At 41.1% G+C, this 18,523-nt stretch overlaps 1 protein-coding gene across 1 annotated transcript in view; it reads left to right on the top strand.

Moving 5' to 3' along the window:
* The first annotated feature begins 2,694 nt into the window (after positions 1–2,694).
* The window catches only part of STK39 (serine/threonine kinase 39), a 79,976-nt gene continuing 64,147 nt past the window's right edge, over positions 2,695–18,523 (top strand). Inside the window, exons 1-2 of the mRNA XM_029959912.1 lie at positions 2,695–2,788; positions 4,111–4,830. Of these exons, the coding sequence (XP_029815772.1) occupies positions 2,695–2,788; positions 4,111–4,830 (814 nt within the window). The remainder of the gene's footprint in view (positions 2,789–4,110; positions 4,831–18,523) is intronic.

Genomic DNA, 18,523 nt, shown 5'->3' with positions numbered 1-18,523 from the left:
AATCCCAAGAACTCAAGCACTTTCTAAACATTGCTGAATTGAACTTTGTAGTTTTCCAGTAAATTGTGAACTGTTTCTTCCCTAATCCTATAAAAAGAAAATGAACGAAGGCTAGGGTCATTTACTCAAATGATAAATAGCCTTTTATAATTAAGGTATTTGTTTTGGACTTAGTGTCATTCCATGACTATCTAACAAATGTCCATGACATCTAACTGTGCTCCTGTTTAAATGGTGGCACATCCCATTCTCCAGTATTGGTCACAGTTTTCTCATGTCTCCCTTGTTTAGCCTGTCTATCACTTGTTTGGCTGCCCAGTGACTAGCCAGTGTTTTCAGATGAACCCAACCAGGAATTAAGCAGCTGTCAACCACATTAGATTCCTGATCTTGCTCTGAGGCTGTGTGAAATCCCATCCTAAGAAAATATGTGTTGCACTCCCAGTTTTGCTACGCACTTCTTTTATGACCTTTAGCAAATCCCTTAAGCTTTCTCTGTTTCCACTTGTGAAATCGAGATAATTATATTCCCTAGTCTTTTTGTATAAGAAGATTAATTTATTAATATGCATGAGGTGTTCATATCCTACAGTGATGAAAGCTGTAGAAGTTCCTAGATCAACTCTTTTATATGTTTGAGTTTTATTCATCCACAACTACGGAGAGTTCATTCCTGCTAAAAGCCTCAGTAAGCCAGACACCTCCACATCATCTTAATGATAATAAACTGGAGTGCAAAACCAACAGTAATCTTTAGTTTATTGTCATTTTCATGGTGACCGTATCCTAAATTCATTCAAGTAATCATACTGGAAATAGTGATTTCTGCAGGTTCCAAGAGGCATTTGTTGTAAAAAGGCTACTGTTGCCAATACATGAATGGCTAGCATGTAAATATTCTAAATGTATGCAAAATTCTGAATTCTGAATGTTTGAAATGTATAATCATTGGTGTGCCATCATTATTTAGGTAATGAGCCACTGGTGCTCATGCTGCTGGAATTAGCAAGAGATTTTTAGCCGGTAATTTTAAAGTTTTGGCTGGTTTGGTAACAAGAGCAAGTTAACTGAAAAATGCTTCACAAGGTTTTCCAGTGTAAATGCTCCATTGTTTCCGTCTCACCAGGAGGAAGAACTTTACATTGAGGGTGGCAGAGCACTGGAACAGGCTGCAGGGGGAGATTGTGAGTCTCCTTCTCTGGAGATATTCAAAATCCACCTGGACGTGTTCCTGTGTCATCTGCTCTAGGTGGTCCTGCCTTGGCAGGTGTGGGATTGGACTGAATGATCTTCAGAGGCCCCTTCCAACTCTAGTATTTCTGTGATTCTCTATCAAGTAAGATGCTTTTTGTAATGTGAATTGCCAAGAAGATACTCATGTATTCTTTGTGAACAGAAACTAACCTAAGCTGCAAGCTTTGACGAAAGCAAGCATCCTAGTGACAATAATGGGCACGTTACCTATTTAACTATGCTTTCACCAGAGGAGAAAGGGAGGTCGAAAGCATTTAGCCCGCTTCCATCAGCACCAGCTGCTGTTGTGTCAGCCTTCATATCTCATGATGTTGTTTAAAGACAGTTGTCCCTCGCTGCTACCAAATTAGAGGCTTTTGGATCTTACCTACATAATCGGAGAGAGCTGTGCTACAGTATGTGATGGTCATAAATGCAATCTTAGACTATTTTTGGGGGGAGAGCATGGTTTTAGTTCACTCATTTCTCTGAGGTTGAAGTGATGGTAGAGAGAATAGTTCCTTCTTTCTCTGATTTAGTCTATGCTAGGATATACTGCTGTTTAGGTTGCATCTACTGCCTTTCTATTCAGAAAAAAATGGAGTTTGGGTGGATGCTGTCCCTTGTCTATGCTACTGGCGTATGTACCATTGCTTATAAACTAATGTTATTCTTGCCTAAGTCCTCCAAACCTAAAATGGAGTCTGAGTTATTCTGCTCTAAACACTTTTTTTTCCCATCTGCTGGGAATTTTTGAAAGGTCTGAGCATGGTTTAACTCTTCTCCCATGGTGGCCTACATGATTTTAAATATTGCCAGTTTTGATTGTAGCCTGGCTATGTAAAGCTTTTATTCAGTCACCAAAAGATTGATTCCAAAGTGGACTCAGTGACCCAGACAATCTCATGGAGTCCTATGTCTTCAAGCTCAGAAATGCCAAACCACGTTCAGAGGGGACCATTCTGAACTGTCATCAATTTGGAGAACAGTGATTTTTACGTGATTTCTATCCGTTCCTCTGGGATCTCCAAAATCGGCGGGTTGCTATTTTTCCCGGTGTCCGAAAAGCCTTGCGGGAGCAGCGCGTAGCGGGCGCGGCCGAGCGCGATGCTGCGGGTCCTTCCCCGCCGCCTGCAGCAGGGGGCGGGCGGCCCCACGCACCGGCCCCGCTCGGAGCCCGCACCGGCGCTGGGGCGCTCGGACCTCTCCTGCGTGGTACCCGGAATGCACGGAACACTTCCCGCGGGTCTATCTGTTTATAAAATTGCCATCCTGGAAGGTTCTTCTGTAAAAACCGCTCATTTCGACAAATTGCAGAGTGCAGGTGCACCTAGAAATTCCCAAAGCTGTAGTGCTTACTTCGACAAACTGGGACAATAATAGGGACAAAAATAACTCTAATGGTATCAGATGTTAACCAGAAGTTTAAATAGTCATATGGCAGCAGCATCACAGAAATTCATGGCTCAGGAACTAACCACCTCCTACCCTCCCTGCCACCATTCTCAACAACTGAGTACAGATGGAGAAATTGGCTGTGTTCCATCAATAGTGAGTAACCCATTTTCTGTGCTGATTGATTTGGCCTGTGCTGTTGCTCTCTTACTTACCCCCCTCTCCCCCCATGCTATTGCTGGCAGAAAGGCCTTGGCATTAAACTAAATACTGAATGACAATTTAGTATTTCCTCTTTCAAGTCTTGCTGACCTTTAGTTTTGTGGCAAATAATTTCTAATTCGAGTATAGGAAAATATTTCAATCACCTAGCTTTTAAAAATGAGATTGAGAGGAATCATTGGTTTAGCACAAAAATGTGTGGGTTTTTTTTCTACTACTAGAAGCCTTTGTTGCTTGTGAGAAAATGGTGCAGTGCACAAATGATTCCATATTTGCAAGTTGTCGATACACCTTCTGATGAAACATTAAGCAGTGGCTGGGATGACTTCTTCCTTCAGCTTTCTCAGCAACACAACAAAAGAAAAATAACTTGCTTTTTTTGAATAGCCTTCAATTAACTGAAAGTCTTTGCTGAAAAAGCCACATAAAAAAAAATTTAGTTAGTAGAAGAGGATTATCCCGAACTGAATTAGGACTGAATAAAGTATCCAACAGGTGTTGTTACATGTATCTTAGTGTGAATTTAAATCACATTACATCATACTACCTCACAATTTAAGAGGTTCAGTTCTTTTAATCTCAGTTCTGACTTTGAAAGCTTTCCTCTTCATGTACTGTATTAGTTCCAACTACCTTAAATTCATGCTGTAGTAGGAAGTGAGATTGTGAAATATATGGAAATCTTTTACTACCACTATTTCTTCCAGATCTCCATAGATCTTAAAATACAAAGCATTCAGAGTAGGAGTGAGACTGTAGACTACTAGCTATTTTCTGTTACTTCACAGTAAGTAAAATCCTGCTGATATCACAAACACTTGACACAACTAAAAGGGTAGAAAAAAAATGTATTAACAGCAGAGTTTCATCTAACACAGGGGCTTTTTTAACCTGACCTTGTATAATGGGAAGCATTAGAGAAGTTTAATTATGATTCTTATTTGTTTATATCACTTGTTTCTGGTTAGCCAAGAGGAGCATTCTCAAAAATACTCAGTCCTCGGTGGCATAAGCTGAGGCAGTGTCTGCACTGAGATGACATGGTGCAGTTCTGCTACTCTCCCATGAAAGGGACACTCATGTTATATGGTGATTTAACCACTTTGCAGGAGTGCAGCCCGATCACCGATGAAAACAAACGCTTTCTTTACGTCTTCAAATTTTAAATACAAGTCATCTTGCGACAGCAGCGCTCTCGGCAGTGACACTTGTGAGCTGTGCTCCAGAGAAGTCTGTGTGCTTCTGTTACCGGCCTAACAGGTGCAGCATCCCCGCCACGGGACGAGGCTTCCCTGCAGAGCTTCCCGGCCCCGCGCTCGGTCCTGGCGGATCCCGCAGTCCGCCGGCAGGGCCGTGGCCTGCACACGCTCAGCCCGCAGCCCTACACAGGACTTCGCAGTGCTTCCAGCCGCGGAGAGCATCCCAGGGAGCCGCGGGATGAGCGGGGAAGGACGATGGGCAGGATGCCGCCAGCAGGCGGACAGGTAAGGAGCCGGGGGGGGAAGCGCGATCCCGGGGGGCCGGGCCGCTCTGGGGGCGCCTCTGCCGGAGCGGCTCCGCTTCTGCCGGGGCGAGAGGCGCGTCCGGGGGCAGGGCCGCGCCCTGTCCGGCACCGCACCAGCACCGCCGGGCCCAGGCACCGGCTCGGGCTCCGTCTCCCCGCAGCCGGCGCGGGGCGAGCGGCCGGGCCGGCGGCGGCGCCCGCCTCCTCCTCCCCTCGGTGCCCTGCCTCCTCCCTCCGCCGGGCGCGGTCCGGCTGCGCGGGCAGGCGGCGGCAGGCAGAGCGCGGCCGGAAAGGTGTTGCTGGGAGGGGAAGTTTGGAGAAGGTCTGCCGGGTGCTGGGCGCTCCGCAGCAATCATGGCGGAGCAGGGGCGAGTCGCCGGTCCACGTCCAGCAGCCCCAGCCGGCGGCCGCTCCCGCCGCCCCGGCCGCCGGCTGGCCCATCTGCGGGACGCCTAACGAGCTGCAGGAGGTGATCGGTCAGTGGAGGCGGGGCGCGCGGGGCGGAGGCGGGGAAGGCAGGCAGGGATGCCGTGGCGGCCGGCCGGCCCCGGGCCTACCGGCGCTCGCTCTCCCGAGGCTGGGCTCGCTCACTGCGGTGGACGCGCCCGCACTGCAGCGGCGGTGCCGGCTGCTGCTGCTGCTGCAAACTTTATCCGCCCGGCAGCGGGCGCGGCCCCGGGGGGCGGCGGCTCCTTCTAGAACGCGCCGCGCCCCGCCCGGTGCGGCTCAGTGGTAGTGCCGGTGCTGCCCCGCGGTGCAGCGGCACCCGCCGCTAGAGCCCTGACCTGCTGGTCGCACTGGGACCCCGGCAACTCCGCGGATGCGCTCTCTGTGCTTTGTGTGCCTGCGTGTGTGCTTGCCGTGGATGCGCACATGTGCGTGCATCCGCTTCGATTACTCTGCATTTTTCCGATGCTTTCATGGGGGAGATAAATCTCACCCATAGATCTGCTACTCGCGTGATGACTTTCTCTTAATCCATATATATGTATCCTCTTCTCCCTCACTGTTTAATCTCGCTCCCATCTCCTTGTGTCACTCGGCCTCGGCCCCGTCCCCGGCTATGGCACGTAAGGCCAGCGGGGGGATTACACTTCGCGTTGACCCCAGCCAACCTGCTTCTGACCCGGTTTGCCGTGTGAGGTTTAACCTGTCTGCCGCCCCCCTCCTATGTACCTATAGGAAGAGGAATTTCTGGTTGTGTGCTTCAGCGCTTCGTTCACGTGTCCAACTAACGCAGATCAGATGTGTTCAGTCTCCATTCCCTTTATTTGGATTAGATTATTTTGAATTTTACTTTGTGTAAGGGTAACTGTTGTTAACAGTATGTGTGATGGAAAGTTTTTCATCTCTTGGCCTATATGTTGCTTGTTGCTAATGAACTACTTTGGGATAACTTGGTTTTATTTATACGCAACATTTTAAACTTCCAGCAAATACTACAGATGACAAAGGCCAACTCTAAGACTGCTGTTTCTTAGGAATGAGGCCACTTAAGTGAAAAAAGTCCAGGAGTCTTGCCTGCTGATGCTGTTGATTATCTTCAGTATTATACACCAATTGCTAACTCTTATCAGGGTGATGACAACCAGAACTACATGTTATTGATCTGGGTTGGAAGTTGTGTGTGCTCAGCTTTGTCATTAAGCATTTTATTTTCCACTGGCAGAAACAAAATAGTTGAGAAAAGTACTTCTTCCTTAGAATGAGATGGCTTTCTGTTGACCCAGGTGATGCTTTTGTGGTTTTGTTTGCATTTCCTAGGCTGTGAATAGGGGCTAAGGAGGGATGAAGGTTCAGATGTTCAGGTCCCTGGAGGTGCCTGACTTGGACCAGTCTGGTGCTGTGTTGAACAGGTGCTGCCTGTGGAGGCCCCCCCAGGGTATGGGTTTACTGGACTTTGTCTTACTCTGGGGAATGGATCAGTTAGCCAAGTGGAAGCAGTTCTACTAGCATAAAGATGTATTTTGCTGAGGAGTAAATCCCTCTTCTAAGGTAAAAAAGGCCTCAAAGGTATTGGATTAGTCCTTGTCTAGGGTATAACATGAGCCATATGAGTTATTTAAATAGTAGTTGTTTTTCTGTTGCAATACCTGTAGAATGCCTCTGTGAGAGTTTCCTTTGGAAACTCCTTTCCTTCTTTCCACTTAAAAAGCTTGTATCTTTTGAAATATAAAATGTATTTCTAAATGTTTATATGTAAGAATACACCCATTAAACAGGTGGATGCTAAATCTGTAGATAAACTTTATTGCTAGTTACCTATGGGTGCTATTAAATGCTGATATAATTTCTTTAACTGACTGCCTAGGGAGGAAATTGAAGTCAGGGTATATTGAATCAGATTCTTGGACACAATGAACTTGCCTGCCTTAACTTTCACTAAGTTTAGGTTGCTTACATGACTTTATTTCAAACTCACGGAGATTTATTTTGTACCAGTTGACTTAAAATTTTATGCTTAGTCAAATATGTCTTTTTTCATTAACACCTTGTATTTGTTCTCTTAATTTACAGGAGACTTGCTGTGAGATTAAATTTAGAATTAATACCATCAAAAATAGTAAAAAACCAACCAAACATGCCCCACCCCACTTTCTCCAAAAAACCCCAAACCAACACCCCTATAAATGCTATGCATTTGACCAAGTGCAGACATAATTTTAGAGCTATTGGAGAATGTTGTTCGTTTTAATGAACCTGGTGAGGGACTCTTAAAGCATCTTTTTATATCTGATGGAGGAGGGAATGACATAGTCTTACCGTCGTCCACCGGTAGCTCTTTGTATGGGCTGTGCCAGGGTTAAGTGCATGGTGAACATGAATAGTTACCACTTGCTGAAACAGAGCCAGTCACCTCTGGAAAGCACTCATACCTCTCCCTGAGGAGCTGGGTAGTGTCTTCAGGGAGGAGTTCAGTTACAACAGCCCTTTGCCAGTCAAATGAGAAAAATAACAATATATTGAAGCGCCTTTGTGGGCTTTGCAGGAGGAAAGGTGTGCATGGTGATACACCATGATGGTTTGTCACAAAGCTTCCGAACAGAACAGGCTTTAGATTCTCTGGTAACTAAGCACAGGTGCAGAATGGCCTTTTTTAGGGGGCATTAAAAAGTTTTGGTGGGGATTATAAAATGAAAGTAATTGTTAGTCATATGGGCACCCATCCCTTTGATTTAGCAGGTCAGAGAAGTTCTGTTCTTTTTCTCTGTGAGAATGTGAACTTTTCTTATTGCTCATCCATGTCTAGCCACATGCTATTTTGAAAACCAAGGCCACGTGATATGGATTTCCGATGATAAAGCTTTTTTGTCTGTTGTATCCTTCATGATGGCTGGGATATTCAAGGGCCTGTTGAAGAGAAAATACTAGCTTTAAGGAGGGCTTCTTATGAGATGTTATTTGCCTTATTTTTGAGGTGGCTAACTAGTTCTCTGTAAACTCTTGGTGTGCAGTTTCATGATACATTTATTCTGCTCTAACGGGCAGCTGCTGAAAGGATCTCATTGATCTGACAGCGAACTAGTTCTTCTGCTGGGTCAGTTTTCTGTTGGATCAGATTCCCTGTTTGAGTTGCTGCATGACTGCGTGATTGATAGGTCTGATGCAAGGAAGAGGCTCTTCCTATTAATGCCTATATACTAATCTTTTCTGGAGCAGGAAAAAACCATTCTGATTGCTATCTGTAAATATACAGAGTGGAAAGGTAAGAGGAAATTTTCACATTAATTGAGATTGATACAGGCTGTCCGTAAACAAACGCATTTGGAAGTTAGAAGGGGATTCCTAACTGTTAGGACAGGAGAATCCAACCAACCTTCCGGCAGTAGTTACAGAGATAAGAACTGTAATTGCTATTAAGGTAGAGCCAGATTTAATTTAGTGAAGACCTGGGAGATCTCTTTCTAAGATTTTAATGCATTAAGTTAAAATGCACAGTGGAATTTTTTTTTTTTTAAGATGGATATAACTTGGATTAAAAAAAAGTAGCTAATAAAAGCAATACTTTGAGAGGTGCTCTTATGCAGTTTGGGTTTATAACCAAATATTCAGAATAAAATAACTGAAATAGATTTCTCTGGATTTATGTCATGTACATATGAGAGTTTTTTTCCTCAGAAGCAATATAAATCTTCACAAAACAAACATTTAAATCATAATTAACATAAGAAATTGAATAGTATTAAAATTGTCTGTATTTTTCACATTGTAATGAGCCTTACATCACCTGGATGAGACAAAGCAGCATTAAATCTTGGTTGGGTTTTTTGTTTTATTTTGGGTGGGGTTTTTATTAGTTTCTGTTTTGGTTTTAAAAGGTTTTCTTAAACTGATATGATCAAGTGGCTTTGACTTGTGTTTGGAAAATGACTTCTGACTTGATGCTCCTCTGCTGGATGTAATTTAATGTTTGTCATCTTGCATTGATAGTTGTGGAAGGTCGATTCTATTATGGAAAACCAGTGGGTTATCCTGTGATTATGTTGGGTGCTATTTTTCATTATAAAATTATATTTTTCTCTCTTCTACTGCAACTAACTTGGAAAATTAATTTGGCTAGGAAACAAACAGAATTAGATTGAAAATAAAGGGTTACTTTTACGAGATGGATTATCTCTATTGACTGCAACTCATTAAAAATGTTACCCTAGTTGAACTGGTGCATTTGTCTAGTTTTGCCTTTCCAACTTTGAGCTCAAAAGTATCTTGTGGTTTGTTGCCTCATAAGGCACAGTGTTGCTAAGTCAAATGTGTTGGGATTTTGAGTAGAACAAGTTACCATTTGAGACTGTTCTGCCGATTTTATGGTTCTTATTGTAAGCAGCCTGTGAACCACTCTCAGTTAATGGCTCTGGGGTCTTTGTTGGTGTTTCTATGGTATGTTATTTACTTTTTCTTTCTCCCCTGCTGCATATATTGCTAATGGCTCTTTGTCTGACAGAGAATAGACTCTCCTATATTTTTTGTAATCAGAGATCTTTGACTCTGTAGAGAGGTCTCTGGTTATGATTCTCAGGAACCTATGTTCATGTTTGTAATGCTGTATGCTGTTTTGAAAAGCCTCTCTATAGTTAGAGGTCACGTTACAGGTCTGTGGTGTTCTGTTAATCAGATGCCTGTGTCTCATTCACTTTCCAAAATTTCTTATCCCTGTGCTTAATCAGATTTATTTTTTTTTTAAACAATAGAAGAGCTTTCTTTCAGTAGTTTTTATGTATATGCTGTAAATTAAATCAAACTGTGCTTAGTGAAATACCACACTGGAGCAACTAAAGCTATGGTAAAACGTGATAGTTGCTCTTACCAAACCTCCGGAATTCTTGCATGAGAAGCTGCATAATTTGATAAGTAATACTTAATGCTACCTAAGGTCTTTTACTAAAATTTTTTGTAAAAAGAAGTGTTTATCTGCCTTAATTCTGCTCCAAAGCAAATTCTACTCCTTACCAATAAGTCTTAAAAGTTGCTATAGCAGCCCAAGCATATCGTATATGCACGTATTAAATACAGCCTTTATAACATTAATCGTAATTTAATACAACTGTAGCTTGACAGGAAGGGTTTAATTTTGTAAATTAAATTTTACATTTTGGGGAATAATCGGTCAAGATTTTCTGTCTGCTAATAACCATTTGTAGAAACTGTGGAAATATTAGATCCCCATATAGTGTCCTAATAAGGAGTGGCTTTTAATTCAGTTGCCAGGGTAAAGGTGGTCATGGTGCAATTTAAAAATACCTTGTAGAAAACTCACAGTGCTGTGCTGCTAATGAGGCTGTGCAGAGCTTGTAGTTAATTATTTGCCTTGTCTCCACATGATAGTAATAGTGTTGGGGAAGGAACCCCCATCTTGGCTTTTTTTTTAAATGGAAATGAACTTTCTGCATTAGAAATACATGTCTTGGAGACAAGGCTGTAGTTTTTATTGCTTCAAAGAAGTTAGACTTTAAGTGATTCAATAATCAAACTTTGTTACATAATTTAGTGACTTTAAAAAAAATTAACTCACGCAATTGGATTTCAGACTTGTCAGAAAGATTAATTACAGTACGTGAAAATAGAGAAAAAAATGCAGCAAAACGTTCTTTGGGTTTCTTGTGATTGCAAGTAACCACCATATAAAGCTTGTTTTAAAGTTACTGTAACTGGAAGGGTAAAGGAAGATGTATCAACACATCAGACGGTTGACTGGTGCTATGTAATGATCATGTATAGAAAATATGCTTTCCTGCTCTTGGAATCTGTGTACTTCCCTCCAGTCCCCATGCTTTCTCCTTCCTCTCCATCCAAGTTCTTCCTACAGATAAGGTCCAGTACCTCTAGGACCTGGAAAGTCTTGGCTCAACAAGAGTTGCTTGAGTGCTAGAAGAGGAGTAGTTCTGCTGGTGAGCATGTGGGAATTTGAAGGGATTGCATAATTTTGACTCTTGCTAAGTGTTACAACAGCAAGGCTTTGCATCTTCAAAGTGGAACCACTTCTTGTAACCAGGGTTGTATTTCAATAGCAGGGGCAAAGTTCAGATCTGGGAGAGCTATTTTAGGTTGGGTTGTAGCTTGCTCTGAAACAACTTTAGAACTGGTTTACTTTTTTTTCTTTCAGCAAGTAACCACTTTCTCTTAGGTCCAAGACCAGTTGTTTTTTTCCAGAATCTGTTTGTCAAATGGAGCTTCTCTTTGTTGACTGGAAACAAAACCACATCTGTTCTGATTGGCTTGAGAGTAAAAAACAGAGAGATGTGGGTGGCTTATATAGAGGCTGCTTGTCTAGGTCATATTTCATTTCTATGTGCCCCCTTTGGTGCTTTCTCTCTTCCCCCTTCTCCCCCTCCAAAATAATTCAGAACTATAAGGCAGCAGTTGATAGAAGCTGTTTTTTCTTCCCATAATAATAGCAGTTCTTGGTTTTTAAAGAATGGGCTTTAAACATTAAGTTGGTTACTCTTGGGTTTGCTGAAGTCACTGCAATACTGCTGAGCAGAGGCTTCACAGGAGCAATCTGCTTGCAGAACTTGGAAAATAAATGTCACTAGGAAGTTGTCTGGTGCCCAAAATTAAAAGTGAGTTTCTCCCGTCCCCCATGAGGAATCATACTTAACAGGTGTTGATACTGTTTACCCTGTGTAAATAGAGAATGAACTGTATTGAGCGAGTGGATTTTTACTTTTTTCTGCCTTTTGCAGCACAACCTTGCTAGTAGGATGAAATCCTGATGGCTCTGCTAAAATTTCACTGTTTCTTGCTAAGTTTGAGTGTCTTTGGGTGTGCATAAGGGTTGCATGGTTGAAGCTTGTGGGTGAAAGAACGTTATCATCCAGCAGTGGCATAGTGAGGCAATGCTGGTTTGCTATGATGTTGTCAAGAATTTTTTCTAAAACTTTTATTTTTTTCTTCTAGGAAGGAAACAAGTCTATACATATATATCTATCAGTCTCTAGAACAGGATCTAGAACACTGTTCTAAATTCACTGTGGTTGTAGGATCAACTCTGTAAGTGAAACAAGCAGTGCATGCTGAATGTTTGTTTCTTGCCGCCTTTGATGGGGTTATGCTGCTGACCTCCCTTGCTGACCCTAGGGTTGTGTGGTGGCTATGCAGCCCTGTTGGCCACCTGCTTCCTCCTGCACAGTGCTTCTGGCTGGAGACCATGCTGTGGTATTTAACATGTGCCTAGGAGACTAGGAGCACTAGACTGAAAAGATGGGGAAAAAAAACAACCCTGCCCTGAAGCAGAAAATGTATTAATGAGAAAAAACAATGAGAGTATACAGGGAGAAACAATTGTGGTACCCAACAGTGGGGGAGGAACCTAATTTTTCCTGAAACTGCTGTCAAGTCAGAGTTACTTTGAGAGTTGGTTACCTTTCAAGAGATAGATAGTTGGGGAACGGCAGTAAAGAGGAAGTGTGGAAAAGTGTGCATGCTTCCTGGGTTTTAGGCAGGCTTCAGTTGACTGGGTGACTGTTCTGTAGAAAATTTATATGGCAGTGGTGAGATGCTGAAAATTCTGATGAAGGCAGTGAGTTTTAAAAAGTCCCTCAGAACAATTCCCAGGTTTGTTGCCACTTTTTTCCAGGGCTGCTCTTTGTGACAGTCCTGCAGCTTCCTTGTGAGAGAAGCTCAGTGAAAAGTTTGAACAGTTTTCTCCATTTGTTAGCTGAAGTGATAAGTTTGTGGTGTTGGCGGAGTTAATATTTTCAGTCCTTTGTCAAACACCTAATATTTGACTAGGTATGTGGCTTTAGTCAACAGCTTTGTGAAACTCCAGTATGATAAATTAGCTGTCTCCATTAATCCTTTGCCTTTACAAATAACAATTTCTGAATAATTTTATTAGCCTAATTATTCCTGTGGATGTCTAAATGCCTCTGAGGTATTGTGATTGTAAGTTAAATATAGATGAAACTTGAGAATGTCCTATAAGGCTGATGTAATGGTTATGTTACATAGCTTTTAAGTTGAGCTATGCTTATGCACTCAGAGAAATTAGAACTAGCAGCAGACTGAAAATTTGAAGCTTTTTTGTGTTTCTAGTCATGCTTTCAGAAGAATTGTGTACTTAATGGTCTTGAAAATCAAGATCCATGTTGAATGTCTATGTGCCAAGTATACCTGCTTCAGGGTAGTGGTATAAAAATAGTTAATTTAACAGACCAGAGAAATATTGTATGTTTGTTGATTGTGGTTTCTGTCTTGTAGGAGTAATATGAACAAGATCTTAAACTTGAGTTGTTGTTTTAGACTTCTGAGAAGCAACATACTCAGATTCAGAAGCATGGCCATTCAATTATAAAGTTGCTTTTTTTTCTTCTCACTTCTCTACTTTGAAGACATTTTATTACAGGAACTGAATTTAAACTTATAATTTATTCCTGTTAGTGTCTTGTGCTTCCAGACTCTGAGCCACTTAAGACTAATAATAGGAACTTCATTAGAATTAGATTAGAATCACCTAGTGAAAATTTAATGATATGATAGTATTTATATTGCTCCAACTCTTCCATCGCTTCATATGAAGCAGTATGAGAAATAGGTATGTTTTTTTGCTTGTAGTGTGTGGCTGCAGTGAACTTAAATTCTAGCAGGCACATTCTGTTGGGGTGAACTAGCTGAAGATGATTTGTAGCTCAACACTGCAGTATTAATTAGAGATCTCTATGACAGTCCAGTAGCAATAATGCCTTTGTTTTGGTAGATTGCCATTCTTCATTCTCAGAAGAGAATGATGCACTATGTGGTGACATCCGGAAGACTTGGAAAATACTGCATTCATGGTATTAGAATTGTTCCAAGTGTTTACTTTCAAACTAAACGACAAACAATAAAATATGCCAACTAAATCAACACCAGCATTTGTTTATAGTGCTACTTCAGAAATGAACAGTAATTCTCTCTTAACAGCTTTTTTTCTAGGCAGGAAGTCTGGTTCAGCATAGCAAATCTTCAATTTATCCTGTATGTATAATGAGGAATTCCATGGAGTTTGGATGATACCCTAGTAAGGTAACTTTTGGCCCCACAGTGAATACCAGATATCAAGTTCTTGTGTTGTTATGCAGAGACATTTTCACTGTGAGTTTTGCCTTCCAGATGTTAAGATTTGTATACGTATTGAATAATGATTTCTGTATTGATGATGAAACAATAGGGGGAATGAAACAATCAGAATCCATGTTTCTCTTCGTGTGAGGATGAATGCATAATAGCATGGCATATAAAATCCATAAATTCTTAAACCAAGTAGTATCCTTTACTTTTTTCACATATTTTGTTTTGAAAATGCAGAATGAATATGAATTTGTTGGATTCATTAACGTGGAGTGCAGTACATCCACATTTCTCCCTGTCACAGGACAGCCCCAACGTGATGTGTACACTGGGAGCTGCCCCCTGCCTGCGCTGTGCCGGCTGTGTGGCACGGCTGTGCTACCGACTGTGCTGCCAGAGCAAGTGGCAGTGTGGGTGAAAGAGCCTGCTGCAAGTGCTTGGGCTGCTACTTTCTGTGTTTCTTTTTACCTAACAAATTTGCAGTGTGAGTGAATTTGGATTCTTTTTCATTTTGAAGGAAGCCAGAGCATATCTGATTACAAAACTAATGTTAACTGGAGATGGTCTCGTGTGCCTCAGAGCTATTCTCCCCCTCCTCTGTCTTTTGAGCTAGTTTAACAGATAATAATACCTTTTCTATATGTGATATTATTACTTGTGACTCAGCTCTTTGTTTTGGTCTTTTCAAGAATCCTTTCAGAAAACCTTTAAAGACGATCCACATTCCTACCAGCACATTCTTTTAGATAATCTAACCTAATGACAAACTAACACAGTAATCTTCCTGTTTTCCCCCTAGGTGCTGGGCTCAAATGGATTTATTTATTTAGCTAATTATTTTTTCATTAGCCCTAAAGAAAAGTATTCCTTTAAATCTGTTTAAGTAATGGACTGTTATATGTAATGTTACTCGTTGTTTATTGGCACACGTGTTTTCTAGTCCATAAGTTAATTGTAGTGGAATTCATATAGAAACCAAGTGTAGTTTATTTTGCCCTTACACATAATGCCTTGTTTCGCTTTTTTTTTGTCTTAATAATGGCAGCTCATATGAAAGTAACGTGCTTGAGAGGAGAAATCATTCCAGGTATAGAACTTGACTTTTCAGTGCTCAGTTCAGTTTCATGCTCTTTAGTTCATTAAGCTCTTAAAATGCTGTGCTTGAAATTACGTCATAATCACAACTTCAGAAACATGATAGTGAAGCGAGTATAAGTGGACAAGGTATATAAAGTGGCTATAAGACACTTCAAGCAGACCTGAAAGCCATGGGACTTGTGAGGAAAGTGTGGGTTCTGCAAACTGGAACGGAGGTACTTTGCATTTCACATTTGATGCCCATATTGTATGTTTTAAGTAGCATGTTTTATGAGAGGTTCAACATGTTTTGGGGTCAGAACTGAATGTTTATAGCTAAATTACTTGTTTGCCTTAGGTTCAACTGTATTTAGTAAGTTGTCTCTGTGGTTTGGTTGTTCCCCCCATACCCTTCTTTTTCAGCATATGTAAGCAGAATAATTTTTGCGGTGCATGAGAAGTAAATTATGCACCAGAGAAAAACATCTCTTTGCTCCCAAGTATCTGCTAATCAAGCTTACCATTAAGGTGACAGACAGGTTCTTTTAGGGATCCTTGGCAGAATGATGATGGCACTAAAATATAGTTATAATTGAAGCTTTATTTTCTTAACAAGATAGTATGAATACTATAGCACAGACATATGATTAGAATGGCACAGAGTTTCTACAATCAGAATCAGTTTAGTACAATTTATAAGTAGCATAATACAGAATTTATAATGTGATAATTTAAGATTTCCAATTGCCTAGACCCTAACATGACTTCTCATCAACTAAATAATACAGAATTTTTAATACAACTTAACTTACTATTTCTAGTCACCTGGACTCTCTGCAGATAGGGTCAAAATTCAATACATTGTTTGCTGCATCAATACAACAATCATAATATAGACTTGAGGATCATACATGTGTAAGAGTCAGTCCTCAGAGGAAGCAGGTGATGATGGAAGCATATCTGGCCACCAGGGGTCATGGGTCTCGCTGTCCCTACTCAGGACTTGTAAATTGCCCTGATGCTCAGGAATCTTGAGGCTGGTAGGGAGAGGAAGAAGAAATCTGGTTTGTCTGCTTGGTTCACAGGACCTTCAGGGCCTGAGAGTAAGGAAAAAGGAATGACTATGAGACCTGTTCAGTCACAGAGAATAGCTGCTTGCCTTATAAAGTCGTGTTAGTTATGTTAACCACATTACAAGGGATCAGGAGCAGGGGCTGCTGGTCACACCAGTCTTATCCTGACATTTCCACAAAGCAAATTCCGGTTCTAATAACTCCAAATTCTGAAATAGTGGCAATTGTGGATTTTGTATATGAACATTTTTCACTTACAAATAACAGTTCTTATAAAGATATTTGAAATGTGGAGCAGAACAAAAGGAATTTAGTCTTGGGTAGGGTTTATAATAGGGAGCTTGCCTAGACAGTCTGATCTGAGTTGCTGTAGTTCCCTTTCAACTTTATTTAGATGACTCATCTATTTTAAAGGACAAGTTAGGGAGAAGATAACACCTGTTGAAAGTGGACTGCTTTGCTTTAGGTTTTCCTTACTAGCTATGGTGCTGACATTTCTGTGGTGTAGAATGCTTATGAATGGGAAGATGCTCTCAGATCTGGGAATGTACCAGGCTTCCTGTGAGCTCCGTGACCAGCATGTAAGAACACTCAAGGTCATGAAGTACTCAGTTAAAAGTTAATTTTTGTGATGACACACGCAGATGAGCATTAAACTGCCTGGATTTTTAGCATCAATCACTCCACTTTCTTTTGTTTGACTTGTCTACATCTTTCTTTCAGTGTAAAGTATGAAGATGTGATTGGAGTGTGTGCAGATTCATACTCAAAGACAGGCAAAAGGAGAGGTATTGTGGTTGCTGTCTGTTTCTGATGCACTTCTAAAAGTTGATCCTCAACTTTGATAGCACATTATCTTACCCAAAGTGCTTGAATTTCTTAAAAAACCAGCAGGAACGTGTTTTTGTTATGTGCTGTATCTTATTTTTCTGGGTGATAGGGATAAAACTTTTCCAGTGTTGAAACGTGGGGCTAAGTGTGTCTCCTGTGGTGGTGTTGTTTTAAACACTAATGGTGATAGCACAGGGGGATAAAACCATGTTCTGCACTAAATACAGTACAGTGGATAGAAAAACTCATAAGGGAACTGGGATACTATATGTCTTACTGCTGTAGATTCAAAGGCAAGACAGTGCTGTATGTGATGTGACTGTATGGGGTAGCAGGATGTAATTCTCCAGTAGTGAGGCTTTGCTTCTACTGAACTTCAACAGAAAGCATCATCTTGATCCACCTCTAATTTATTGTTTCTCCCATACACTTAACAACCACAGTGGCTTTATTTTTGATGATTCATTTATTTTACTTGTATTAATAGAGTACATAAAGCCTCTATGACAAAGGAAAAAAATAATTTCAGACTGGGATTTAATGTCAGCACTTGTCAGTCTCTGTTGGAAGAGCTGTGCAGGGCACAGAGGAAGGGGAGAGTTCTGAAGTGGAAGGAGATAGTGGGCATAGTCTCTATTTCTTTATCCTCCCATTCTCACTGTGTGCTTATTGCTAGGTTTATTTGACTGCCCCAAACATAGTTAATGGTCATCCTTGGACTTTTCAGTCTGATTTTAGTGATGGCCTTGTATCAAGCTGATGAGTGCTGAGATATGTATGGCTCTAGGCAGAAGAAAGTGTCTGAAAGCAAAAAGCCATCACTTAGGCTGATATTTCATTTCAAAGCTGAACACAGTCACTGTTAAATAAACCTATGTCAGATCTAAATATATCTGGTTTCACTTTCTAACCACAGATTTCTTAAATACCTTTGTCAGTCAGAGTAGAACACTTCTAAAATCCTTTTAATGATGATTGGTGGTGATAACTAATTATTTCTCAGATAAGATAGACATTTCAGAAGAGTTCCTGCAATATAGTGTGTCTGAGCTCACCAATGGAGGGAAGTAAGACTTACATTTTCCAGATCATTGGTCTAGGTTCTCCACTTTTTTGGTACAGCTTCATTTTGTCTTATTTCCTGAATAATTTGTGATTGATAGGTATTTGCTGTACTTTGATGCTAGAACCCTCTGTGCTCAAGAAAGTAGATTTGCATTCTCCTGTGCTTTTGGCAGGAGAATTTTATTCTGTTCTGCAGATTTGACAGGGGGCGGTAACATAGTACTGCAGAGCAAACCTCAAAATATTTTCTATAATTTGTCTATGCAAAACATCTGTTATAACCAGTCCTTGTACTGTTTTGGTGAGGAAATAAAGAGAATAGTTCAAAAAGTGAGATCATTCCCTCCTGTTCCTGTTTTTCATGTATGTGAAGGTTTATTGCTGATTGTGAATCCCCCTACCTTTTTTTTTCTTCCTGTGTGGAGAACATGTCGTCTGGTCAGTGCTGAAGCTTGCTGTATCTTAGCCTTAGTACAGGTTGGTTTAATGCTTGCAGAGATATTTTCTTGGAGATTTTCTATAGCACATAATCATTTTGATGTGGACATTTAGACTATTTCTCTAAGAACTCATTGGG

Source organism: Manacus vitellinus, unplaced genomic scaffold (genome assembly GCF_001715985.3).
Source record: "Manacus vitellinus isolate BGI_N305 unplaced genomic scaffold, ASM171598v3 scaffold_22_pilon, whole genome shotgun sequence".
Taxonomy (NCBI): domain Eukaryota; kingdom Metazoa; phylum Chordata; class Aves; order Passeriformes; family Pipridae; genus Manacus; species Manacus vitellinus.
This window is presented reverse-complemented; position numbering and strand designations above follow the sequence as displayed.